The following is a 27,794-nucleotide window of genomic DNA, read 5'->3' as shown; positions in this document are numbered from 1 at the left end:
CTCCCCCCCCCCCGCCCCCCCAGATCCCGAAACTGTGGGGCGTCAGCCCTTTCCCCAAACAATGTCAGTGGTTCCAACGATGTCTGTTCCCCTTCCTGTCCTGCACCTGTTAGGACAATGTGGAATTCTAATTTATAGATGTCGCCGTGAAATTGACCTCGTCGCCTGGATGAGAGAATGTCATTCCTCTCCGGCAGTTTTGTCATTGACTTTCCATTGTCTGAAAGAAAAGACAAATGGATATCCTGAATTTGCAAAGAAGGTAGAATTTGCAATGGGACTGCTGACCTTTCAGCCCTGATGGGCTAACTGTCCACAGCCAGAGTGGGACAGGAGAAGGTGCTGCTATTGGGGGGGGGGGGGGGGGGGGGGGGAGGAATTTTCTTTGACTCAGTTAGGGAATGATTTGCAAAAGCGAGCCCGACTCTGCGGTCCATGAATAAAATTCACCATTTCTACAGAGAGGAGGAAGTAACACTCCACCAGAAAAAAATTCCCTACCGCTAGTTAAGTATTTAAGGGCCGTCCTAGATTTTTGTTTTCTTAATTCCCTGTCGACATTCAGAGAAAATTGAATCAATGGATGGGTAACACTGAACGGAGGGATCAAATGACAGGCTGACGCAGGGCACGCTGCCAGGGAGCAAAATCCGTCTATTTAAAATGCTTCCAGTCAGCAAAGCTCAGTCTGCAAGTTAGCCAGGTAGGTCACACCTGAAGATGGTTCAAAATAATCCGCATTCAACCCGGGCGAAAACCGTGCATCCAATCCTCCTGGTACACTCCAGAATGAATCGGGTCTGATCTTCACTGGGAACACTTTGTGCGAACGGAATAGTTGAGTTAATCATTTCCTTTTGATTATTTTACAGGTCGACCCCGTTATTGCATATTAAGCATGGTAAGAAAGTTTCAAAACTCTCCGCATGTTTTACATCGTGCTGATTGCTAGACTTACACAATCAATCTACATGTTTAACATTTGACGGTGGAGTCATGTAAAATAATCTTAAATTTTGTTTTGCCAGAGTTGCTGCATGCAAGATAATTACACCCCGCTGTTCAATGATGCCTTTGAGGTGATACACCATCAGCAACATCAGCACCCCTCGACCCAGTATAGACAGGACCCGAATCTTCAGTATCTGCCAAGCAAGTACCTTACTCACTCCGCTGGTCCACACTGCATCAGTTAGTGAGTTTATTCACCTCTTTTCTTTTTGTAATGCTGTATTCCTTTCTTGTCCAGGTCCTTCACTCTCCATGTACAACTTCCAGCACTATCAGGAGACTGGCCCTGGTCCTTGCTGCTCTCTGGAGGTCCAGTCCCAAGCTTTTCAGGACTCTGTAAGTTCAAAAAAAATGGGCATTGAGGGGCAAACACGTTTGTGATGGGTGATAACTAATTGTTAATTACTTGTTATAGAACTGAGGGTTTTTTTTTGTGAGCGCCGTGTTGTAATCTGGAATGGGCTGCCTGAAAAGAGAGTGGGAGCAGATTTAATAGGAACTTTCAAAAGGAAATTGGATAAATAATTTGAAGGCAGGCAGAGGGGAGGGGATGTTATTGGGAAAGAACAGAGAAATGGGCTTCATAGAATTTACAGTGCAGAAGGAGGCCATTCAGCCCATCGAGTCTGCACCAGCTCTTGGAAAGAGCACCCTACCCAAGGTCTACACCTCCACCCTATTCCCATAACCCAGTAACCCCACCCAACACTAAGGGCAATTTTGGACACTAAGAGCAATTTAGCATGGCTAATCCACCTAACCTGCACATCTTTGGACTGTGGGAGGAAACCGGAGCACCCAGAGGAAACCCAGACACACACACGGGGAGAATGTGGAGACTCCGCACAGACAGTGACCCAAGCCGGGAATCGAACCTGGGACCCTGGAGCTGTGAAGCAATTGTGCTAACCACAATGCTACCGTGCTGCCTTACAATGCTACCGTGCTGCCCTACAACATTGTTAATTGGATAGCTCTGTGTAAGAGCCAGCACAGACATAATAGGCTGAATGGTCTCCTTCTGACTCTGTAAAGGAATCGTTCAATAAGAGCGTTGGGATTAAGCAGTAAATGGGAATGTGGATAAGAGTAACTAACACTAAATGTTGCCTGATATCTCTGTACCCGTGAATAGCTCATAATCTAAAGATGTCTTTATGTTTCCGATTCACAAGAATGGTTCCAGAGATGAGGACCTTTAGTTTTGAAGATAAATTGGAGAGGTTAGGACATGTTTTCCTTGGAGAATGATTTGAGAAAATCTTGAGAGGAGGCTGAATAGAGGTGTTCAAAATCATGCGGCGTATGGACGGAGTAGAAAGGAAGAAACTGTTCCTATTGGTGGAAGGATCGAGAATGAGAAGGCAAGGATTTAAAGTAATTGGTAAACAAAGAAAAGGGGACATGAGCAAAAACCTTTTCACAAAGTCAATGGTAAGGGATTGGAATTTTCTGCCTGAGAGTGTGGCGGAGGCAGGTTCAATCCAAGATGTCAAAAGGGAATTAGATTGTTATCTGAAAAGGATGAACCTGTAGGATTACGGAGAGAAGGTGGGAGAATGGAACCAGGTGTGTTGCTCACTCTATGAGGCAGTGCAGGCCCGATGGGCCAAATAACCTCCTTCTGCACTGTAACAATTTTGTCATTCTGGGCTCTCTGCCAGGTCTTGAGTCGGAAACCAGAGTGAAATTTCCCTTGAGGGGGTGGAGCTAAAGGTTTCCTCAAGCAGATTGTAAATCTAATTCATTGTCAAACCCGCTCATTGAATCTGTTGGGCATTTTGTCTGATTTGAAGTATTGAGAAGGTGAGTACTCTTTCCCCCTTCAATGCATTTTACCTTTCAAACTTTGTGGAGAAGGGGATACTCAAGTACATATCTATGCATGGACTGAATCTTTACCCCAATATGACAGGGAGAAAGGAGCTAAGTTCCTGGGTTTGCTTGAGTGAAACCTAATCTGTGGCTTGAGTCTTGGGACCACTTAGGGTACGTTAGTGAGAGAATCGCATTGTCAGAAATCTTCCTCATTCACACAGACTTTCAAAAAGACCATAGAGAAGTTGCCAATAAAGATTCACAAGGATGACACTGGAAATGAGAGGATATATTTATCAGGAAAGGTTGAACAGGCTAGAGTTATTTTTTTCTAGGAAAGAGAAGACTGAAAGATGGTATGGTAGTGGTCTTTTAAGATTATGAAGGCATTTGATAGGATAGATGTAGAGAATATATTTCCACTTATTGGTCTGGGGTGGGGGGGGGGAGGAGATCTAAACCAGGAATCATAATAATAAAATAAAAACAGAAAATGCTTGAAAATCTCTGTGGGCCTGGAAGCATCTGTGAGGAGAAAAATGGAGTAAATGTTTCCAATCTGTATGGCTCATCTTCAGAGCTGTCAGTCCTTACCATAAGATATAGGAACAGCATTAGGCCATTCGGCCCATTGAGCCTGCTCCGCCATTCAATCATAGCTGATATGTTCCTCATCCACATTCTCCTGCCTTCTCCCCATAACCCCAATTAATCCCCATAACCCTTATTAATCAAGAATACCAAATTTGTGCTTGTGGTGCTGTTATCTACAGGCCTACAGACCAAGAACTGGAAGGCGGAATTAGACAGAATTGTTCTTTCGTAGAACATAAGAACTAGGAGCAGGAGTAGGTAATTTAGCCTCTTGACACTGCTCCACCATTCAATACGATCATGGCTGATCTCATCATGGCCTGAACTTTACCATTCTGCCCATTCTCCATAACCCTTCAACCAATTACTAATTAAAAATCTGTCTAATGCCTCCTTAAATTTACTCATTGTCTCAGCATCCTCTGGGATAACAAATTCTATAGATTCATGATGCTTTGGGAGAAGTAGTTTCTCCTCATCTCAGTTTTAAATTTGCCACGCCTTATCCTGAGACTATAACCTCTCGGTCTAGAATGCCCCACAAGAGGAAGCATCCACTCCATCTCTACTTTATCCATACCGTTTATCATCTTATATTCCTCAATTTAATCTCCCCTCATTCTTCTAAACTCTAGAGAGTATAGGCCTAAACTGCTCAGTCTCCCTTCATACAGCAAACCGCACATCTCTGGAATCAATCTTAAGAAGTCATAAGAGATCAAAACGTTAACTCTGTTTCTCTCTCCACAGATGCTGCCAGACCTGCTGACCTTTTCCAGCATTTTTTCTTTTTATTTCAGATTTCCAGCATTTACAGTATTTTGCATTTATTATCTTAAATATAAGAGAGTCACTAATAAATCCCACAGGAGGTTCAGGAAGAACCCTTGTACCTAGAGAGTGCTGAGAATGTGGAATGCACTACCACAATCAATTGTTGAGGCAAATAGCTTGGATACATTTAAGGGAAAGCCAGACAAACACCTGAGGGAGAAATGAATAGAAGGTTAAGTTGAGGGCCGTTAGATGAAAAGGATATGGGGGAGGCTCACTTGAAGAACAAATGCCAGTTGAGGCGAATTACCTGTTTCTGTGCTGGAGAAAGGATGCAACTATATGATGTAGCGAAGCCCTATGTCTGCCTGTTCCAATAGTTCAGACGGGATGTTCAAGATCCCATGGCACTTGGACAATACATGAATTGGCCAAAATGACTCCTCTAGCCAATAAATTGCAAACAAACAAACGGACCATTTTTTGTATTGTTGTGGGATCCTGCTGTTGGGGCGGCATGGTAGCACAGTAGTTAGCACTGTTGCTTCACAGCGCCAAGGTCCCGGGTTCGATTTACGGCTTGGGTCACTGTCTGTGCGGAGTCTGCACATTTGTCCCGTATCTGCATGGGTTTCCCATGGTTTCCTTCCATAAGTCCCGAAAGACGTGCTGTTAGGTGAATTGGACATTCTGAATTCTCCCTCTGTGTACCCTGACAGGTGCCAGAGTGTGGCGACTAGGGGATTTTCACAGTAACTTCATTGCCTACTTGTGACAATAAAGATTATTATTATTAAACAAGATGGCTGTTAAGTTTGCTTCAATATTGAAGTATTTCAATATTTGTGAAAAGCTTTGGATCATTTCCAAAAGTTGTGATTAGGCACTATGGTAATGTGAGTCTTTCATAAACCCACCCCCGAGTCTTTCATAAACTCACCCCACCAAATAAAACATTAGACTTTTAGATTACGGTAATTACAAGCTAAAATGACCTAATTGACAGTCCAACAAAGAAGCTAGAGATAATTGTTACAATACTTGCAAACATTGACATTGCAGTTTATTTTAGCACAGATATTATTCTTCAAACAAAACAAAATACTGGAAGGATTCAACAGGTCAATCAGTATCTGTGGAGAGAGGAGTTAAGCTTTCAAATATAGCCTTTCTCAAATGTTTTCTTTTTTCCTCAGTAATTTTAAATGGTTTTACGAAAAGGACATTCTACCAACAATAATTTCCAGGCTACTGTTGGAGGTGTCATTTCTTGATGAAATGATGATAATCTGCAGCCCTTTTACCTTCTTGTTAGGAGCAAGGGTAGGTAATTTGACTCCTAAAGTCTGTTCCCAAAGGAGAGCTCTGTAAGTCATCCTGGTGCCCCAGACCAACATTTATCTCTCAACCAACACCTCTAAAACAAAGGGGGAATCAAAGGTTCTGAAATGTGTCTCATTGCAGTTTTGGCAACAAATTGGTTGCTGCCTTTGAGCAATGACTGAGTGTTTGAGGTAGTGACAAGCCTACATTCATGTAGATCTTTTATCATTTGAAATAGTGTAGGTCAAAATTTGATGTATTTAAGGAGATGTTCAGAAAGCAATAATTAATGTTAAGCATGTTTCAGATTCAGCTGACAAAGAACTTCTCCTTTCAATACTCATTGTCCAAGTAAAGTCGCAACCACATGAGGAGGAGCAGAAAGGGGAATTTTATCTAACCTCGTGATTCTGACAAGATTTCAACTTTTATATCTCCAGATGGATTTTAACCTCAGTAGCAACAAAGTAATGTATGAGAATGGGCCCCAGAACCCCGGCTATTTTCCAGACAATCACATTCAAGATTTCTTTATCCCAAGGCAAGGAAAAGGTTTGTTATTTCCACTTACCTTATCACTCACCCCCCTGCCCCTCAATTATTTGGATAGATTTTCCCAAGGGTGATGTTCTGCTATCAACTCACAGCACTGGAATGAAACATTCCACAATTGTTTAACATCCGTGTGAAGCACAGAGAGCCATTCAGTTCCTCAATCCAGGTGTAAGCACAAGCATTAAGCAACTGGGTTAACTCCGGTGTTGAGTGGCAGCACAGTGTCACAGTGGTTAGCACTGCTGCCTTACAGCACCAGAGACCAGGGTTCAATTCCAGCCTTGGGTGATTGTGTGGAGTTTGCACTTTCTCCCCACGTCTGTGAGGGCTTCCTCCGGGTGCTGTGGTTTCCTCCCACAGTCCAAAGAGGTGCAGGTTAGGTGGTTTGGCCATAATAAATTGCCTCTTACTGTCCAGAGATGTGAAGGTTAGGTGGGGTTATGGGGAAAGAGCAGTGGAGTGGGCTTAGGTAAGGTGCTCTTTCGAAGGGTCAGTGCTGAATGGTCTCCTGCATTGTAGGGATTCTATGTCTAAGAGCAATTTTCTACCAGTAAGTATTGTCCTCTCTCTTCTCCATCCCCACCTGTTTTGTTTAAAGGCCTCTGCAGCAGAGTCTCCCATTTTGTTGAACTTCCTCATGCTGGTCTCCATTGCAGGCAGGAAGAGACTGCGTCTTTACGAATTCTTGAGCGAATCTCTCCATGATTCCCAGATGTCCGACTGCATCCAATGGGTTGATAGGAAGAGCGGCGTCTTCCAATTCATCTCAAAGAACAAGGAAAAAGTAGCGGAGATGTGGGGAAGAAGGAAGGGCAATCGGAAAACCATGACCTATCAGAAAATGGCCCGGGCCCTCAGAAACTACAGCCGGACGGGAGAGATTGTGAAAGTGCGCAGAAAGTTAACCTACCAGTTCGATGCCCAGGTCCTGCAGAGACTGGGAAACGGTTCGAGCTCTCATTATCCATACACTGACCATGAACACAATGATTGTGATCGCTGGCATTTCAGTTACAACTATAATGAACTTTCACATGAGAATTCCATATGAGAAGTCTTGGATCAAAACTAAACCATGTTCTTTATAATAAAATATTGCCGAGAAATAGAGATGGGTTAATACCGCACTTGAAATAACCTGACATTTTAAATCCTGTAAATATCATTTACTTTTTAAGCCCATGTGTGTCAAGTTTCAACCTAGTCCAGGTTCTGTACTAAACATATTGGAATAAAAAATCCTTCTTTTGTATAGTCTGTTCTTTAATTGATTATGCGGTCAGACACCTCTTCAGGCACTTGGTCACACACTTACACACCTAGACATTATCAGACAGTTAACCAGGAAAATGCTGGAAACCCTCCAGCAGCAACTCTGTAGAGAGAGTTAGTATTTCAGATGAATGGTCTATCATCGGAACTGATGAGTCAGAGGAAGCACAAACATAGAGAAAATAGAGAGAGAGTGATGGAGAGATACAGATATAGAAAGACGGAGAGAGCAATACCTAATCATTAGAAGTGCAGACTCTGACTGATTCCCCTAGACTGGCAAAATATAGCAGTGGAACATTCTACAGCACAGAGGTGGTCATTCGGCCCACTCTGCATGTGCCAGCCCTTTGCAAGAATGGTCTAATTAGTCCCATTACACCATTCTTTTCCTGAAAGCCCTGTGATTTTTTCTCCTTCACGTATTTATCCAATTCTCTTTGGGAAAGTTACTGTTGAATCTCTCCCACCCGCTCTTTCCCACAGCACATTCCAGATCACAACAACTCACTGCATAAAAGAACAAGGGGGCGATTCTCCCAAATGGAGCCCAAGTGGTCGCGCCGTCGTGAACGGCGTCACGTTTCACGACGGCGCGAACAGGGCCCGGGTACGACCTATTCTGTCCCCCACAGGGGGCCGGCACGGCGCTGGAGCGGTTCACGCCACTTCGGCCTCCTTTCCCAGCGCCAAATGGGCGCCGCGCCACCCCGTGTATGCGCAGTTGGACCGCGCCAACCTGCGCATGCACGGGGGCCTTCTTTAGTGCGCCGGCCCTGACTCAACATGGCGTCGGTGTTCAGGGGCCGGCCGCGCATGGAAGTAGGCCCGGGGGGGGGGGGGGGGGGGGAGGAGGCCGGTCCGCCGATCGGTGGGCCCCGATCGTGGGCCAGACCCCATCAGAGGCCTCCCCCGGTGAAGGAGCCCCTCTCCCCTCCCCACAGGCCGCCCCCCGACCGTTCACGCAGAGTTCCCGCCGGCAGCGACCAGGGGTGAACAGCGCCGGCGGGACTCTATTGTATCCATGCGGCCACTCGGCCCATCCGGGCTGGAGAATCAGCGGCCCTGCCGATTCCAGCGGCCCGCGGCCAGTGCTGCGCCAAACACGCCGCCGCAAATGGCGCCGATTCTCTGCACCTTGGTGAATCGCGCGCTGGCGTCGTGGCGCGGTTGCGGCGATTCTCCGGCCCGACGCGGGGCTCGGAGAATCACCCCCCAAATTTCCTCATGTGGCCTCTAGTTCTTTTGCTAGTTATCTCCAAACTGCGTCCTCTCATTGCAAACACGACTGCCACTGGAAGTATATTTTCAAAAACATAACTAAATGATACAACTTGCTATGGGTTGTATTCAAATCTTCTTCATTGAGTCCCTCACTACAAGAATTCTGATACAGAAACCCCACATAATACACGTCAGTTTAAAAAGTGGAACGTGAATTGGAAAAGTCAAAACAGTGTGTAATCTATTCACCCACCACAATAAGTGCTAAACATCTGTGAACTGTATACCTACAAACATGGAAGATATAGGATTCTTAAGGGGATTGACAAGTTAAATGCAGAGAGGATGTATCCCCACATGAGAGAGTCTAGGACCAGAGGGCATAGCCTCAAAATACAGGGGTGACAATTTAAGATTGAGATGAGGAGGAATTTCTTCTCTCACAGGGTTGTCAGTCTTTGGAACTCCTTGTCACAAAGAGCTGTGGGGGCAGAGTCCTTGTCTATATTTAAGGCTGAGATAGATAGGTTCCTGATCAGTAAGGGAATCAAAGGTCACAGGGAAAGGGCATAAAGTGGGCATGAGGAATGCCAGTTCAGCCACACTCAATGGCGGAGCAAACTCGAGTGTCTGAACGGCCTACCCCTGTTCCTATTTCATATGGTCTTCATACATTGATGTAAAGCTAGTGCTATGTGAGTCTGCATGGCTAGAAATCTCTTATGACAGGGTTTCCCAAACTGTGGATTGCACCCCCATTGAGGTCGTGAGATGAGATCATAGAATTTACAGTGCACAAGAAGGCCATTCGGCCCATCAAGTCTGCACCAGCCCTTGGAAAGAGCACCCTACCCAAGCTCACACCTCCACCCCACCCCCCTAACCCAGAAACCCCACCTAACCTTTTTTGGACACTAAGGGCAATTTAGTGTGGCCAATTCACCTAACCTGCACATCTTTGGACTGTGGGAGGAAACCAGAGCACCCGGAGGAAACCCACGCAGAGAACGTGCAGACTCCGCACAGGCAGTGACAGAGATTTTGGGGTAATAAACTCCAAGGCAGCAAAGGCTGCTGTGGGATTAGGGCTGAGTGCTAATAGTTGTGTGACCACTTTAATTTTTTTTCGAATGTTGGTCATAGCCTTAATGGACAGATCTTTAAGGCCTTATTGCTGCTGCAAAAAAAACCTGTGAAAAGCTAGGATTTTCTTTAAAACATAACTCTGAAGTTTAAACAATTCTGACCAGGCTGCAATTCCAGCCCCCCACTCCACCCCCCAAATGTCCTCACCGCAGCCCTCCGCTACCCTGCCCCCCAACCTGCATGCCACTCAGGCGCTAACCCCCTCCCACCCTCACAGCTAAAAGATCCCTCACCAGGGCTCAGATAGTCCGAGGTATTAAAATGGGATCACACTGGGAAGAAGTTTAGGAAGTTCTGTCTTAAAGAAGGAGGCTAAAATCAGTCTTTTTAACCCTATTTCAGTTTTGTTGTAAGCTATTGACTGGCTGTCAAACTGGTAAGTTTCATAGAATCTTACAACAGGGGAGGAGGCCACCCGGCTCATCTTAACTTTGCCGGCTCTCTGAAAAACCTATCTAATTAGAATCACTCCCCCAGCTCTTTCCCCTCAGCCCAACATCTTGTTTTTTTTTCTCATTCAAGTTTTTCTCCAATTTCTTTTGGAAGTTACAATGGAATCTGCTTCCACCGCCCTTTCGGACAACGTCTTGTGCAGAGATGTGAGAAAATAACCAAACTTCCACGCCAGTTATCAACATGTTGTTGCATTAAAGAAAAGAACCATCGAATTTGACAAGTTACGGTGCATCCTGCCTGTTATCACAATGCCACCTGCCTCTAACCAGAACCTGCAAGATCCGATAATCTAACATGTCTATTTTTACAAGCTGCTTACAGACAGCTCATACCTCCGATCAGAAATCCATATGGCACTAAACAGAATCCACTGGGAACCCAATAGACCAAATATATATTAGAACCAGATGTTTAAAAAAATAACATCCGCATGAAAGACACCAATTCCAGTCTTCCACTTTACCCCCCCCCCCCCCCCCCCCCCCCCCCCCCGCTGCAGAGTCAGGAGTTTGCCAGGGAGAGAGAAGGAGCAGGGGTCGAAATCCTCCTTGGGTTTGGGAAGAGGAATGAAAGGGAGGGAGGGAACCTCGAGTTGCCAAAACTACCACCGAGAATAGAACTCATTTCAGGCCCTTCAGGAAATGTCTTTCCAAACAGAGAATCTTGGGGTGAAAATGTAATCCCTTCAAAATTGTTCCGAATTCTAGAACTATGGTTGCCAAATTCAGATCTGCCTGTCTCCACCACCACCACCCTGCACCCACCCTGTACATCTACCGTTCCTACACATATACTTAGTCCCCAGACCTGCCTGTCCCTCCACACCTACTTGTCTCTCCACTTACCTGTTCCCCACACCTGCCTGTCCCCATACATACCTAACCCTTGATATGGGGAATAAGTAGATGTGGAGGGATAGCTACATGTCCCCATATCTACCTCTCACCATATCTACCTGTCCCCCTATCCACCACTTCCCACATCTAGCTGTCCCATTATCTACCTCTTCCCATAGTTACCTGTCCCCATATCTACCTCTTCCCACATCTAGCTGTCCCCTATATACCTTTTCCCATAGCAACCTGTCCCCATGTCTACCTCTCCCCACATCTACCTGTCCCCATATCTATCTGTCCCCACATTTGTCTGTCCCCATATCTACCTCTCCCCCACATACCTGCCCCATATCTACCTCTCCCCATCTACCTGTCCTTATATCTACCTCTCCCCACATCTACCTGTCCTGATATCTACAAATCTCCACATCTACTTGTCCCCATATCTACCTCTCCCTCACATCTATCTGTTCCCATATTTACCTCTGCCCACACCTACTTCTCCCCCACATCTACCTGTCCCCCATATCTGCCTATCCCCCACATCTACCTGTCCCCCACATTTATCTATGCCCCACATCTGCCTGTCCCCCACATCTACCTGTCCCCCACATTTACCTATCCCCCACATCTGCCTGTCCCCCACATCTACCTATCCCCTACATCTGCCTGTCCCCCAGTTACCTATCCTCTACATCTGCCTGTCCCTCACATTTACCTATCCCCTACATCTGCCAGCCCCCACATCTACCTGTCCTCTCCATCTACCTGCCCCCCCCACATCTACCTGTCCTCTACATCTACCTGTTCCCCCACATCTACCTGTCCTCTACATCTACCCTGTCCCCCCACATCTACCTGTCCTTTACGCCTACCTGTCTCTCACATGTACCTCTCCCCACATCTACCTGTCCCCCCACATCTATCTGTCCCCCACATCTACCTCTATCTGTCCCCCACATCTACCTGTCCCCCACAGTTGCTCCCATGCCTGGCTGCCTCTGCGGCTCCACCCGGCTCAGTTCTCGATGCAACATTTCTACAGACGGGGTTAGAAGTGAGTTATCAATTTTTAAGGACACTTTTGAAAGAGAAGCGTCCCCACATTCAGTACCATCTGTAATGTCCGTGAGTTTACCGTCGAGCAGAGCGGTGCTGTTAACTATTAACACGATTAGATTTGGTTCTAGTAACATGAATAGATTTGGTAACGTGAATGGGGACAGGTCGATCTCGGAAACTGTCTGACCTGGGGCTATTTAAATTAATCTCCGCACAGTTGAGGGAGGAGTTAGTAAGCAGCATGGAGAGTCCTCCACCGCTCTCTGTATAATACACACGGTAAAACTGTACCTTCCAAGGAGGAGCTTGTGCTGATGGGCTGGCCTGGATGCTGATTATAAACAGGGTTCCGGCACCGCAAGGGTCTCACATGAAGGGACACATTTACAGAAGTCACAAAGATTGGAACTCCTTCAGATTTTACTGCAAAGAGGCATTCAGAGGTGGGAGAGAGAAGTTATTTGTTTACTTCCTAACATTGCTGCTAATTATTAATATTCTCAGCTCTCGGTGTTGTCGGCTTTAAAGTGATTTCGATTCGGACGTCACGTTTCTTCACTTTAGTGTCTAATGTCCACTTGATGTATTTTCTCTTCGGTCTCACAGTAAACAGTTCAGGGTACAGAAATTAAACAGTTTATCAATCAAAAAAACAACGTTCAATGCACACTGATCTATTACTGGAGTATAAACCAATTTTCTATCGTTAGAGTGTATTGATTGGCAAACCGCTTCTTGTGTGTGTGTGGGGGGGGGGGGTGTTTGTGTGTGGCGGCACATGAGCATGCCTTGTATGTCTAGGCTTGTAGACCTACTGTAGACCTGCATTTCCAGAAGGTATTTGATTAGGTGCCGCACAAAGGTTAACGTGGCAAACAAAACCTCACGGGGTAGGGGGTAACATATTAGCATGGATTGAAGATTGGTGTGTTGGCAGAAAACAGCGAGTATGCATAAATGGGTATGTTTTTTGAATGGCAGAACGTGGTGAGTGGTGGCCTGGGGGAGTCTGCACTGGGCCTCAATTTTTTACAATTTATTCCAATGAGCTAGGTGAGGGAAGCGAAGAAATGGTAGATAAATTTGCAAGTGATGCAAAGATAGGGCGGCACGGTAGCACAGTGGTTATCACTGTTGCTTCACAGGGTCAGGGACCTGGGTTTGATTCCCGGCTTGGGTCACTGCCTGTGAGGAGTCTGCACATTCTCCCAGTGTTCGCATGGGTTTCCTCCGGGTGCTCTGGTTTCCTTCCACAGTCCAAAGATGTGTGGGTTAGGTGGATTGGTATCGCTAAATTGCCCTGTAGTGACCAAAAATTAGGTGGGGTTGCTGGTTTACCGGGATAGGGTGGAGGTGTGGGCTTAAGTGGGGTACTCTTTCAGGGGCCGGTGTAGACTCGATGGGCCGAATGGCCTCTGTCTGCACTGTAAATTCTATGACAGGAAAGTATGTTGTGGGAGAACGTAAGGAAGTTGCAGACACATATAGATAGGTTGAGTGAGTGGGCAAAAATCTGGCAAATGGAGTATAATGTGGGAAAGTGTGAAGTTGTTCATTTTGGCAGGAAGAATAAAAAAAAGTTGAGTATTACTTAAACAGAGAATTAATGTAGAATTCTGAGGTGCAGAGGAATCTAGTGCACTGGTCACAAAAAGTCAATATGCAGGTACAGCTAGAAATTCAGAAAGCTAAAGGAATGCTATCCTTTATGATGAGAGGAATTGAAGACAAAAGTAAGAATGTTGTGCTTCAGTTATGCAGGACATTGCTGAGACTGTGTCTTGTGTATTGTGTGCAACCTTGGTCTATTTATTTATTTTTTTAAATTTAGAGTACCCAATTCATTTTTTCCAATTAAGGGGCAATTTAGTGTGGCCAATCCACCTAGTCTGCACATCTTTGGGTTGTGGGGGCAAAACCCACGCAAACACGGGGAGAATGTGCAAACTCCACACAGTCAGTGACCCAGAGCCGGGATCGAACCTGGGACCTCGGTGCCATGAGGCTGCAGGGCTAGCCCACTAGGCCACTGTGCTGCCCTTGGTCTATTTATCTAAGGAAGGATGTAAATGCGTTGGAGGTTTACTAGAGCGGGTTGTCTTTTCTAGTAACTTCATTGCAGTGTTAATGTAAGTATACTTGTGACAATAAAAAGATTAAAAAGGATAAAAATGCGGTGGAGGTTTACTAGAACGGGTTGTCTTATGAGGATAGGATGGTCAGGCTGGGCTTGTTTCCACTGGAGTTTAGAAGAGTGAGGGGTGACCTGATAAAGTATATGAGATCGTGGACGTGGAAATTATGTTTCCTCTTGTTGGTGAGTCCAGAACTAGGGAGCACTTTTTAAAATTTGTGGTCGTACTTTTAGGGCAGAGATCAGGAGATTATTTTTTCTCAGTGGGTTGTGAGACTTTGTAACTCTCTGCCTCAGAAGGCATTAGAGATGGGATCAATGGATATTTTTAAGACAGAGGTGGATAGATTCTTGTAAGCCAAGGGAATCAAAAGTTATTGACTAGATGGGAATTTTGAACTCATGATCTTATCGAATGATGAAGCAGGTGTGAACAGCCAAATGGCCTCCTCCCACTCTATATCTGATGTTTGTATGTTCATATATATCTATCGTGTTTGTATATGTATGTGTGTGTATTCATGTATTTAGATTTGTGTCCAACATGTTTGAGCATATTAGTGTGTGGGGGGGGTCTATTTACATGAGTGTGTGTGTGTATTTACATGAGTGGATTTTAGTTTTTACATGAGTGGGTGTGTGTATTTATAATGAGTGGGTATATGTGTCCAACATGTTTGTGCATATTAGTATGTGGGGGTCTATTTACATGATTGGGTTTGTGTTTTTACATGAGTGGGTGTGTGTATTTGTAATGAGTGGGTATATGTATTTATATGAGTGGTTGTGTGTATTTGAATTAGTGAGTATGTGTATTTTCATGCGTGGGTGTGTGTATTTATATGAGCAGGTGTTTGTATTTTTGAGTGGGTGTGTTTATTTACATGAGTGGGTGTGTGTATTTACATGAGTAGGTGTCTGTATTTATATAGGTGTGTGTATTTATATTATAGATGTGTGTATTTATATGAGTGGGTGTGTGTGTATTTATACAAGTGGATGTGTGTATTGCATGAGTGGGTGTGTCTTTTTATATGTGTGTATATGTTCTTTAATTCATTCCTGGGATGTGGGCATCACTGACAAGGCCAGCACTTACTTCCCACTTTCTTGAACTGCTCGCTGCAGTCCATGTGGTGTATGTACGCCCACAGTGTTGTTGGGGAGGGAGCTCCAGGAGTTTGACCCAGTTACAGTGATCTTGATATTGTTCGAAGTCAGGATTGTGCGTGGGTATATTTGTTACTCTATGTGTATGTATTTGTGTTTTTATGTGTGTCCATACACCTGCCAATGTACAAGTGTGTGTCTGTATATGTGATTATGTCCATATATATCTTGATATGTTAGTGTGTGTGTGCATGAGTGTATATATGTCTACATATATTTATCTATATATATTGATATTTTTATATCAATATATTTTATACATCCTACTCCAGAAAATTGAACTCAGAATCTAGAAAGGCATTTCCAGAACAGTACTAAGGGAGTGCTGCACTGTCTGAGGTGCCGTGTTTTGGATAAGAAGTTGAACGGAGGCATCAATTGCCATTTGCGGTGCGCATAAAAGATTTCACTGCCTCTATTTCAAAAAAGGTCAAGAGAATTCATCCTCGCGTCCAGGTCAATATTTATCCCTCAACTAATATCAGTAAAATGGATATAAAAGCAAAATACTGCAGATGCTGGAAATCTGAATAAAAACAGAAAATGCTGGAAAAAAACTCACTAGGTCTGGCGGCATCTGTGGAGAGAGAAATTCATCATATCCATATGTCTCTTCTTCAAAGCTAAACAAATGACCTGATATTTGTCTTATTGTTGCTTGTGGGATCATACACACAAATTAGCTGCTGCAGCGATTGTGCTTCAGAACTCTTCATTAGTTGCAAAAGGCTTTGGAATGTCCTGTGGTTTGAAAGGCTTCTATAAATGCATTTTTTTTGTATGTCCACTGATCAGTGCATGTTTTATATAACATAGGTTTTCTGATGATTATGGGAGTGATTGTGAAGTTGTGCTGTGGTTGCTTTTAATGCAAGGATTATGTTTGTATCTTAAAGACAGACCCACTTCTGAATGCTGATTGCATAAAGTCTCTGCCTTTAAATTATGGTAAGATCTGTTTACAATTTTCCACATAAAATGTCTGATCTGACACTCACTGTGTGACCCGACCGATAGTTACATTTTGATTTAATTCTCCCCAGAACCCAGTTGCGGAGGATCTGGAAGTGATAATGGAGTTTCTGGATGAGCAGCAACATGCGTTCGTGTTTGAGAAAGAGACTAGTTCAGTGTCAGGTAAGTGTCAAACAGAGAGGTCCCAAACCTGCAATTCTCTCTGGCACACACACATTCACATCCAGACACACACTCACAGAGACACATTCTTCTTGTGTCTGCGTGGATTTCCTTCATGTGCTCCGGTTTCCTCTCACAGTCCAAAGATGTGCAGATTAGGTAGATTGGCCATGCTAAATGGCCCCTTAGTGTCCAAAAGGTTATGGGGATGGGTCGAATGGCTTTCTGCACTGTGGGGATTCTTTGATTCACACTCCGACACACACACACACACACACACACACACACACATACGTGACTCCAAACCCACATTCACTCTGAAATGGGCTAGCAAGCCACTCAGTTGTAATCAGCTGCTACAAAGGAATGTACCGGACAGATCACCCGGCATCAATCTAGGCACCAGAAATGATAACAGTAAACCCAGCCCTGCCAACCCTGCGTAGTCCTCCTTACTAACATCTGGAGGCTTGTGGCAAAATTGGGAAAGCTGTCTCACAGGCTAGCCAAGCAGCATAGTCATACTCATGGAATCATATTATAGATAATGGGTGGAATTCTCTGTCCGGCAATGCTGGAATCGCGAATCATGATTAGGCATGTCAGCTGAAAATTGAGGTCGGAGCTGGTCGGCCAATGGGACGCCATGCTCCGGCACCTCAACTCGATGGTGCTAGAATGGGCATGCAAATTGTACAGTACTGACCATTCGCATATCTTCAATGGGCCCGGTAGTCTCCAGCCTCCCGCGCTGCTCCACCTAGGTGGAAGGGAGGCCGGCGTGGTTCACTTTTGGTATTTTAAAATGGCAACCGGTAGCCATGGCTGCTGAGGATGAGAGACGAGGTAAGACATGTTTCCAAAGGCGCAAACATGGGCTGCCAGTTGTGCCACTCTCTGGGGGGGACATCTGCTTGGGCCGGGGGGACCAGGAGATGGGCCGTGGACCCGGGCACGGACCGCCATTGCTGCAGCCTGCCACCTGGCTGCGCATTCCACAGACTACCCATCCTGTCCCGTAAATGTGCGGAGCTCCAAAGGCCACACCCCAGGAACCCCCAGGCCCCAGCCAACCCATCAAAGGGATGGTCGTGGTCCAGCACAGCCAGTGGCCCACCAGGTGTTGGCACCCATCCGAAACGCTGACCCACAGCGGGAGGGTGGGGGTGCAGCCCAAATGGCGGGCGCATGCACTGTGGCCTTTGCTACACCCCTTGGCGCATTGCCCCCTTCAGGGAAGATTCCGCACCAGTGGCACCATCAGTCAGCCCATCCCGTGGCTGGAATACTGGCTGGTTCTAAGCCCCACTTACCCACTGCACCCCTGCTCCCATCCACCCTGCCCCCAGACAGGTAGGCACAATCCGTGCGTCGCACCCAGGACCCTCGGAACCCTCCAGCTACGTTTCCAACAGGTGCACACCCTCCTTGACCAGTCCCATCCACTGTGCCCCCCCCACCAGGCATGGGGGAGGACATCCGCTCCCGGTGGCCGTCAAGGTCACGATCACCCTGAACCTCTATGCCACAGGTCCTTCCAGGTGCTGAGCGGGTACCTGTCCTGAACCTTCCAGACCTCTGTTCAAGTGCATCCATGCCGTAACGGCTGCCCCGGATGCCCGGGCAGCACAATACATTGCATTTGGTGTGGACCGAGCCGATCAGATTGCCAAGGCAGCGGAATTCGCTGCAATCGCCGGCATATTCCAGGTTCAGGGGGTGATCGACGGGATGCACGTCTCCCTATGGTGCCATTCATCAATCGGAAGAGTTCCACTCTATCAATGTGCAGCTGGTGTGTGATGTCTGCGACTGGTATTCAGGCAGCATGCACAACGCCTTTGTCCTAACACACCTGATGGTGCCAGAAACCTTTGAGGCGCTCCCCGGGGCTACTGGCAACATGGTTTACCGCTGCAGTTGTGACTGATGATGCCTATCTGGAGGCCTCAGACCGACGCGGATAACCGCTATAACAATGCCCCTGCAGTGCCCAGGGCATCATCGAGTGGTGCATTGGCATGCTGAAGGCTGGGTTCAAGTGCCTGGACTGTTCTGGAACGGTCACACAATACAACCCGAGGCAGGTCTTCCGCATTGGGTCCTCCACAACATCACGCAGCAGAAGGGTGAAATGCTGGAGGAAGTGGAGGAGCGGCATACCTTGTCCGACAAGGCGGATGTGGAGGAGGGCCAGGATGGGCAGGACATGGGGCCCAGCCCTGCTCAAAAGGCAGTACGACATCTGCACCAGGGCTGCTGCGCATGGGACAACTTGATCACCTCAAGGTTTGTAGGGAGCTTGGCCACCCACAGCTCAGCCGTCTTGTACCATCCCTACATATCCCCACCCCAACATCCCCACCCCCCCCTACGACCAGCTGCACCACAGGCTGCAGCTCCACAATATCTGACAATGTCTGACTCCTGCCCCGGTGTCACATGCCACTGCCCATCCGGGTGATCCCTGCATGCAAGCCATTCCATCACACGGGGGACCATGTGGGGGTGGGGGGGGTGCGGTGGAGGAGGCAGGAGGGGGGGTTGGAGTCTGGGTTGGGGGGGGGCAGTAATGGGTCATGCACTGGGTAGGCCCTACCACACACCACCCCCGTATCTCTCAGGCCCCTTACATTTCCAAGGGCTGCCACTGGGGTACCCCCGACTGCACAGGAGGCCCGTACCATCCTCCAACACCTCACATCACCGACACCCCAACACACCCCAACACCCACAGCCCCCACCCCGTTCCGGCACACCCTCTACACCCAGCCTATTCTTCACATCCTGCAGAGGGCCAAGGCAGTCTGGAACATCGGTGAATATGGGCGGGATTCTCCGTCCTGCCAGACCAGTTTTCTGGCACGCGTGCCCCCGCCGGCAGTGGGATCCTCTGTCCTAGCAGCCGGCCAATGGACTTTCCCATTGCGGCCACCCCCACGTAGTGGTGAAATCAGCGGCTGTGAGTGCACTGCCGGCACAGCGGAGGATCCCGTCGATGGAGGATCCCGCTGTAAGTGTTTATTGGTGACAGTGCTATGTACATTTCTGTGCCCTAGCCTGTAACACTATCCTATGTGTTGCACCATGTCAACATAACTGGTGACTAACTTTCTAACTTTGCGTGTCCTAATGCTCCTTCTAGGCGTTCCCCCAGGCGGTACATCAGAAGTATACCCCGCCCTGTGACCTGGGTACCACTTGGCAGCCGTCCTCTGGATCAACGGGGCCCGGAAGGGCCCAGCAGTCGTCCAGGTGTCATAGGTGGTGTGGTGCCATCCTGTTCTGCCCGTTGCCCATCGGATGCACCAGTGACAGGTAGGGGTAATTCAAAGGTGTTGCAGCATGCTGGTGCCCCCGCTGTGGGCATCACCGACACGGGCTCAATCACCACCTCCTCCCTCGGGGTGTCTGATGACCCATGGGCTACACCTTGGGATGTGAAGGCAGCCAAAGCCTGGAGGCCAGTTCTCATCTCGACAAAGGTCTTCATGCTCACGGCCATGGAGCACAGGCACTGTGCCACATCCCTCTGGGTCACTCAGTGACCTTGCCATGTTCCTCTGTGACTAACTCAGGTCAGCCAGTGCCAGGCCAACACACTCGATGCCCGCAGCCATTGCCCATTGTGATTGGGCCACGTCCTGGTGTGCCGCAGCAATGTCCATGTGGCCCTGGTACATGGCTGCCTGTGACATGGCCGCACTGTCCTGTGCCTCAGCAACTGCCCGCACAGAGTTCCCCAGGCCTTGGACATCCGTGTGGTGTTGGCCTGGGTGGCATGCAGTGTTGGCACTGCCTTCTGCCCCTGCAGGTGGTTGGACTCCTCCAGCTGCACCTGTAGGCGCTGAATGGGTGCTGACAACCCCTCACGTAGATCCCGACTCTATGCCGAGAAGTCGGTGTCATCCCCGGACATGTGCTCCGAGGTGTTCCGGTGATGCGGCAGGGGGTCGTGGGACACTGGATGGTCCTGCCATGTGACCCGGTGATTCAAGGGGTTGCGGCTGGTGGTGGGGGCACCGTCTGGTTCCTCACCATCTGGTGGTGACCCTGCAAGACACAACACAAGACACATGGTTATATCGTGGACAGGTGTGCTGTAGAGGGGGGAGGGGTGACTCATGTGCCATAGGGACGTCACAACGAATTGGGGTGGGTCAGTTGGCCGACCTCCACCTCTGTGACTGCCCGCTCTGCCACCCCGCTGATAAGGTCCAATGCCTTCTGCTCCGCGATGGTGAGAGGCCACAGGTCCGGTGGATCCCCTCCAATCTTCTCCCGCTCCCGGCAGTTGTGGGCCACCTTCTCCTGGGGGAACAGATAATGCACAGTGCGAGACACTCGGATGCAGGCTGCGCAGCGCAGGTGTGTGCAGGGCCATGACGGGCATTACGGGTGTTGGCCTGTGATGGAGGGTGGGGTGAGAAGGAGCTGCTCACGGGTGGGGTGCGGTCGCCCTCTGGGGGCCGGATGTGGGGGCTGAGGGGTGTGGGGTGGGAGAGGAGTGCTTATATGCAGCTCCAGCTTGTCAGGCTGTGGAGGCCAATTCACTGAGTGTCTTTAAGACAGAGATAGATAGGTTCTTGATTAATAAGGGGATCAGGGGTTATGGGGAGAAGGCAGGAGAATGGGGATGAGAAAATATCAGCCATGATTGAATGGCGGAGCAGACTCGCTGGGCCAAGTGGCCTAATTCTGCTCCTATGTCTTATGGTCTCCAGTGCCAATCCCGACCGCAGTGAACCTGATGCCGGCGTGAGTTGGAATTGCACTAATTCCATGTGGTGCGAGTGCTGGCCCATAAGCAGGCCCTGAATTGCTCCGGGCCCAGCGCCGACACTGGGACCGTGGAACACTCGCCATTCGCACTTAATCTGTCAAACTGAGAATCCTTCCAAATGTCCATGTTGAACAGCAACTGGAGGAAGTACTGAAGGGTGACAAGGGTGTAGTATGTATTCTGGGTTGGTCCATCATCAAGAGTGGCTTTGTAATACCACTACAGACTGAATTGGCTGGGCCCTAAAGGACATAATTGCTGACTGGGACTGCAGCAGATGGTGAGGGAACCAACAAGAGAGAACAACATACTTGACCTCATCCTCACAAACCTGCCTGCTGCAGATGTATCTGTTCATGACAGTATCGGTATGAGTGACCACTGCACAGTCCTTGTGGAGACAAAGTCTCATCTTCACATGAATGCTACCCTCCATCAGTTTGCACTGAGTGCTGAATTTGGTGCATTTGAGTGCGATAGTGAGAGTTTGGTGACCGAGGGAGGATAAGGGTTCATTTTTATCTCAAGTTTAGTCTTTCTTTTATTTAGTTAATTAACTTAAAAGTTGCTGTTTGGTTTAGAAGAAGGTGAATTTTCAATCAGCTTTAAACCGGCTTCTACTTGTAGGCACTTGCAGCTGGAGCTTGTTAATTAGTTAATTGGATTAGGCCAGGTTTTCAGAGGCTGGATTCACAGTATAAAAGTGATCCCCTACAGTGCAGACTTTGTTTGCACTGAGTGCTGAATTTGGTGCATTTGAGTGCGATAGTGAGAGTTTGGTGACCGAGGGAGTGCTGAATTTGGTGCATTTGAGTGCGATAGTGAGAGTTTGGTGACCGAGGGAGTGCTGAATTTGGTGCATTTGAGTGCGATAGTGAGAGTTTGGTGACCGAGGGAGTGCTGAATTTGGTGCATTTGAGTGCGATAGTGAGAGTTTGGTGACCGAGGGAGTTAGGTGAGGAGGGAGTAAGGCGCTCCTTTCATTTTGTTTCCAACATTTCCGCAAAGAGTGCGAAGAGAGCCTGGAGTTTACAGAAAGTGTAGCTGACTGGGAGCAGGGTCGGAGGGCGGAGATCTAGTTAGTCCACAGGGCAGCTATATTCTGTCAGGTAAGAGGGGATGGAGGCTAGGCCAGTTACATGCTCCTCCTGTAGGATGTGGGTGGTGAGGGATACCACCGGTGTCCCCACTGACTATACCTGCGGGAAGTGCACCCAACTTCAGCTCCTCAAAGACCGTGTTAGGGAACTGGAGCTGAAGCTGGATGAACTTCGGATCATCCGGGAGGCAGAGGGGGTGATTGAGAAGAGTTACAAGGAGGTAACCACACCCAAGGTACAGGACAAGAATAGCTGGGTTACAGTCAGGGGGAAAAAAACAAACAGGCAGAAAGTGCAGGGATCCCTCGTGGCCATTCCCCTTCAAAACAAGTATACCGTTTTGGATGCTGTTGGGGGGGATGACCTACCGGGGGAAGGCCCTAGCGGCCAGGTCTCTGGCACTGAGTCTGGCTCTGGGGCTCAGAAGAGAAGGGGGGAGAATAGAAAAGCAATAGTTGTAGGAGATTCAATGGTTAGGGGAATAGATAGGAGATTCTGTGGTCGCGAGCGAGACTCCCGGAAGGTATGTTGCCTCCCGGGTGCCAGGGCCAGGGATGTCTCGGATCGTGTCTTCAAGATCCTTAAGGGGGAGGGGGAGCAGCCAGAAGTCGTGGTGCACATTGGTACCAACGACATAGGTAGGAAAAGGGGTGTGGAGGTAATAAACAAGTTTAGGGAGTTAGGCTGGAAGTTAAAAGCCAGGACAGACAGAGTTGTCATCTCTGGTTTGTTGCCGGTGCCACGTGATAGCGAGGCTAGGAATAGGGAGAGAGTGCAGTTGAACACGTGGCTGCAGGAATGGTGTAGGAGGGAGGGCTTCAGGTATTTGGATAATTGGAGCGCATTCTGGGGAAGGTGGGACCTGTACAAGCAGGACAGGTTGCATCTGAACCAGAGGGGCACCAATATCCTGGGAGGGAGGTTTTCTAGTACTCTTCGGGAGGGTTTCAACTAATTTGGCAGGGGAATAGGAACCGGATTTGTAGTCCAGCAACTAAGGCAGCCGATATTCAGGACGCCAAAGCGTGTAATGAGGCAGTGGGGAAGGGAACACTGACAAAGGAGAGTACTTGCAGGCACGGAGAGGGGTTGAAGTGTGTATACTTCAACACAAGAAGCATCAGGAATAAGGTGGGTGAACTTAAGGCATGGATCGGTACTTGGGACTACGATGTGGTGGCCATCACGGAAACTTGGATAGAAGAGGGGAAGAAATTGTTGTTGGAGGTCCCTGGTTATAGATGTTTCAATAAGATTAGGGAGGGTGGTAAAAGAGGTGGGGGGTGGCATTATTAATTAGAGATAGTATAACAGCTGCAGAAAGGCAGTTCGAGGAGTATCAGCCTACTGAGGTAGTATGGGTTGAAGTCAGAAATAGGAAAGGAGCAGTCACCTTGTTAGGAGTTTTCTATAGGCCCCCCAATAGTAGCAGAGATGTGGAGGAACAGATTGGGAAACAGATTTTGGAAAGGTGCAGAAGTCATAGGGTAGTAGTCATGGGCGACTTTAACTTCCCAAATATTGAGTGGAAATTCTTTAGATCAAATAGTTTGGATGGGGTGGTGTTTGTGCAGTGTGTCCAGGAAGCTTTTCTAACGTAGTATGTAGATTGTCCGACCAGAGGAGGGGCAATATTGGATTTAGTACTGGGTAATGAGCCAGGGCAAGTGATAGATTTGTTAGTGGGGGAGCATTTTGGAGATAGTGACCACAATTCTGTGACTTTCACTTTAGTAATGGAGAGGGATAGGTACGTGCAACAGGGCAAGGTTTACAATTGGGGGAAGGGTAAATACGATGTTGTCAGACAAGAATTGAAGTGCATAAGTTGGGAACATAGGCTGGCAGGGAAGGACACAAGTGAAATGTGGAACTTGTTCAAGGAACAGGTGCTACGTGTCCTTGATATGTATGTCCCTGTCAGGCAGGGAAGAGATGGTCGAGTGAGGGAACCATGGTTGACAAGAGAGGTTGAATGTCTTGTTAAGAGGAAAAAGGTGACTTATGTAAGGCTGAGGAAACAAGGTTCAGACAGGGCATTGGAGGGATACAAGATAGCCAGGAGGGAACTGAAGAAAGGGATTAGGAGAGCTAAGAGAGGGCATGAACAATCTTTGGCGGGTAGGATCAAGGAAACACATATGTGAGAAATATGAGAATGACTAGAGCGAGGGTAGGTCCGATCAAGGACAGTAGCGGGAGATTGTGTATTGAGTCTGAAGAGATAGGAGAGGTCTTGAACGAGTACTTTTCTTCTGTATTTACAAATGAGAGGGGCGATATTGTTGGAGAGGACAGTGTGAAACAGATTGGTAAGCTCGAGGAAATACTTGTTAGGAAGGAAGATGTGTTGGGCATTTTGAAAAACTTGAGGATAGACAAGTCCCCCGGGCCTGACGGGTTATATCCAAGGATTCTATGGGAAGCAAGAGATGAAATTGCAGAGCCGTTGGCAATGATCTTTTCGTCCTCACTGTCAACAGGGGTGGTACCAGGGGATTGGAGAGTGGCGAATGTCGTGCCCCTGTTCAAAAAAGGGACTAGGGATAACCCTGGGAATTACAGGCCAGTTAGTCTTACTTCGGTGGTAGGCAAAGTAATGGAAAGGGTACTGAAGGATAGGATTTCTGAGCATCTGGAAAGACACTGCTTGATTAGGGATAGTCAGCACGGATTTGTGAGGGGTAGGTCTTGCCTTACAAATCTTATTGAATTCTTTGAGGAGGTGACCAAGCATGTGGATGAAGGTAAAGCAGTGGATGTAGTGTACATGGATTTTAGTAAGGCACTTGATAAAGTTCCCCATGGTAGGCTTATGCAGAAAGTAAGGAGGCATGGGATAGTGGGAAATTTGGCCAGTTGGATAACGAATTGGCTAACCGATAGAAGTCAGAGAGTGGTGGTGGATGTCAAATATTCAGCCTGGATCCCAGTTACCAGTGGCGTACCGCAGGGATCAGTTCTGGGTCCTCTGCTGTTTGTGATTTTCATTAATGACTTGGATGAGGGAGTTGAAGGGTGGGTCAGTAAATTTGCCGACGATACGAAGATTGGTGGAGTTGTGGATAGTAAGGAGGGCTGTTGTCGGCTGCAAAGAGACATAGATAGGATGCAGAGCTGGGCTGAGAAGTGGCAGATGGAGTTTAACCCTGAAAAGTGTGAGGTTGTCCATTTTGGAAGGACAAATATGAATGCGGAATACAGGGTTAACGGTAGAGTTCTTGGCAATGTGGAGGGGCAGAGAGATCTTGGGGTCTATGTTCATACATCTTTGAAAGTTGCCACTCAAGTGGATAGAGCTGTGAAGAAGGCCTATGGTGTGCTCGCGTTCATTAACAGAGGGATTGAATTTAAGAGCCGTGAGGTGATGATGCAGCTGTACAAAACTTTGGTAAGGCCACATTTGGAGTACTGTGTACAGTTCTGGTCGCCTCATTTTAGGAAGGATGTGGAAGCTTTGGAAAAGGTGCAAAGAAGATTTACCAGGATGTTGCCTGGAATGGAGAGTAGGTCTTACGAGGAAAGGTTGAGGGTGCTAGGCCTTTTCTCATTAGAACGGAGAAGGATGAGGGGCGACTTGATAGAGGTTTATAAGATGATCAGGGGAATAGATAGAGTAGACAGTCAGAGACTTTTTCCCCGGGTGGAACAAACCATTACAAGGGAACATAAATTTAAGGTGAAAGGTGGAAGATATAGGAGGGATATCAGGGGTAGGTTCTTTACCCAGAGAGTAGTGGGGGCATGGAATGCACTGCCTGTGGAAGTAGTTGAGTCGGAAACATTAGGGACCTTCAAGCAGCTATTGGATAGGTACATGGATTACGGTTAAATGATATAGTGTAGATTTATTTGTTCTCAAGGGCAGCACGGTAGCATTGTGGATAGCACAATTGCTTCAAAGCTCCAGGGTCCCAGGTTCGATTCTGGCTTGGGTCACTGACTGTGCGGAGTCTGCACGTCCTCCCCGTGTCTGCGTGGGTTTCCTCCGGGTGCTCCGGTTTCCTCCCACAATCCAAAGATGTGCGGGTTAGGTGAATTGGCCAATGATAAATTGCCCTTAATGTCCAAATTGCCCTTGGTGTTGGGTGAAGGTGTTGAGTTTGGGTAGGGTGCTCTTTCCAAGAGCCGGTGCAGACTCAAAGGGCCGAATGGCCTCCTTCTGCACTGTAAATTCAATGATAATCTATGATTAATCTAGGACAAAGGTTCGGCACAACATCGTGGGCCGAAGGGCCTGTTCTGTGCTGTATTTTCTATGTTCTATGTCCATCGTGTTGTGTGTGAGGCACAACCAATTTGAATCCAAACTGAGGCTTTATTAGTATCAGATGTGTGGCCTCCCACAGCAGCTGACAAAATGGCTGCGAGCTGGAGGCCACGCATATTTATAACCCGGCTCCTGGACGGAGCTAGCATGCAGGGCCCAGGTGAACCTGTAGTGCAGGTTCTACCGTACAACCCCTAATATCAGAACACGGTGATTTACCACATTCACCCCCTGTTAAGATTGAGTCCTGCAGGGGTGGTGGATAACTATATACAATTAGCAATCTTTAATATTTGCAGAGCAGAAAAAAAATGTCTCTGGTCATGGCCCTTTGGGATCGACATAGTGGAGCTGGCGATGTTGGTTCTGTCGTGGTCGAAGTTGACTCCGGGAGTATGCCGAAATACTCTTCATCAACGGGGGTGGGCAGGGGGAGGATGGACGGTCCTAGGGGGGGTGATGGGAGCGGCGGGGGAGGGGAGGGTGGCGCCGGGGGCGACGGGGGTGGTGTGGGGGTGGAACCTGCTGGTGCCAGGTCCCTGAGGGAGACGGTATCCTGGCGGCCGTCGGGGAACGCCACGTAGGCATACTGTGGGTTTGCGTGGAGCAGATGCAACTTTTCCACCAACGGATCCGCCTTGTGGAGCCGCACATGTTTACAGAGAAGCACAGTTCCCGGAGCTGTGAGCCAAGTTGGGAGCGATACCCCGGATGTGGACTTCCTGGAGAAGGCAAAAAGATCTTCATGCAGTGTACTGTTAGTAGCAGTGCAGAGTAATGAGCGAATGGAATGTAGTGCATCAGGGAGGACCTCTTGCCAGTGGGAGGCTGGGAGATTTCTGGACCGTAGGGCCAGCTGGACGGCACTCCATACCGTCCCATTCTCCCTTTCTACCTGTCCGTTTCCCCGGGGGATGTAGCTCGTCCTTCTGCTGGAGGCGATATCCCTGCTGAGCAGGAACTGGCATAGCTCATCACTCATGAATGAGGATCCCCTGGCACTGGATGTAGGCGGAGAAGCCGAACAGAGTGAAGATAGAATTAAGGGCTTTAATGACGGTGGCAGACGTCATGTCGGGGCATGGGATGGCGAAGGGAAACCGCGAGTATTCATCGATCACACTGAGGA

The 27,794-nt window shown here is 48.0% G+C and overlaps 2 protein-coding genes across 2 annotated transcripts in view; both read left to right on the top strand.

Moving 5' to 3' along the window:
- Positions 1–579: 579 nt before the first annotated feature.
- On the top strand, positions 580–7,287 carry LOC140395922 (transcription factor Spi-C-like). The gene is made up of 6 exons (XM_072483967.1): positions 580–703; positions 873–901; positions 1,029–1,152; positions 1,250–1,347; positions 5,961–6,072; positions 6,732–7,287. Exons 2-6 carry the CDS (start codon positions 899–901, stop codon positions 7,124–7,126), a joined length of 732 nt encoding a protein of 243 aa, XP_072340068.1. The 5' UTR covers positions 580–703; positions 873–898; the 3' UTR covers positions 7,127–7,287.
- Positions 7,288–12,476: 5,189 nt separating this feature from the next.
- LOC140396319 (transcription factor Spi-C-like) overlaps positions 12,477–27,794 on the top strand; it is a 32,477-nt gene continuing 17,159 nt past the window's right edge. The window contains exons 1-2 of the mRNA XM_072484805.1: positions 12,477–12,514; positions 16,419–16,512. Of these exons, the coding sequence (XP_072340906.1) occupies positions 16,449–16,512 (64 nt within the window). The 5' untranslated portion in view covers positions 12,477–12,514; positions 16,419–16,448. The remainder of the gene's footprint in view (positions 12,515–16,418; positions 16,513–27,794) is intronic.

The sequence above is a fragment of the Scyliorhinus torazame genome, chromosome 19, assembly GCF_047496885.1.
Source record: "Scyliorhinus torazame isolate Kashiwa2021f chromosome 19, sScyTor2.1, whole genome shotgun sequence".
In the NCBI taxonomy this organism is placed as follows: Eukaryota; Metazoa; Chordata; class Chondrichthyes; order Carcharhiniformes; family Scyliorhinidae; genus Scyliorhinus; species Scyliorhinus torazame.
Note: the sequence above shows the minus strand (reverse complement) of the source record. Positions and strands in the feature narration are given on the sequence as shown.

What these genes read in the sequence shown, in the direction of transcription:
- LOC140395922 (XM_072483967.1), top strand. An exon ending in GAATCTTCAGTATCTGCCAA is followed by an intron (nt 1,153 to 1,249) that starts GCAAGTACCTTA and finishes TTTCTTGTCCAG; the next exon opens with GTCCTTCACTCTCCATGTAC. An exon ending in TATCCCAAGGCAAGGAAAAG is followed by an intron (nt 6,073 to 6,731) that starts GTTTGTTATTTC and finishes TCTCCATTGCAG; the next exon opens with GCAGGAAGAGACTGCGTCTT.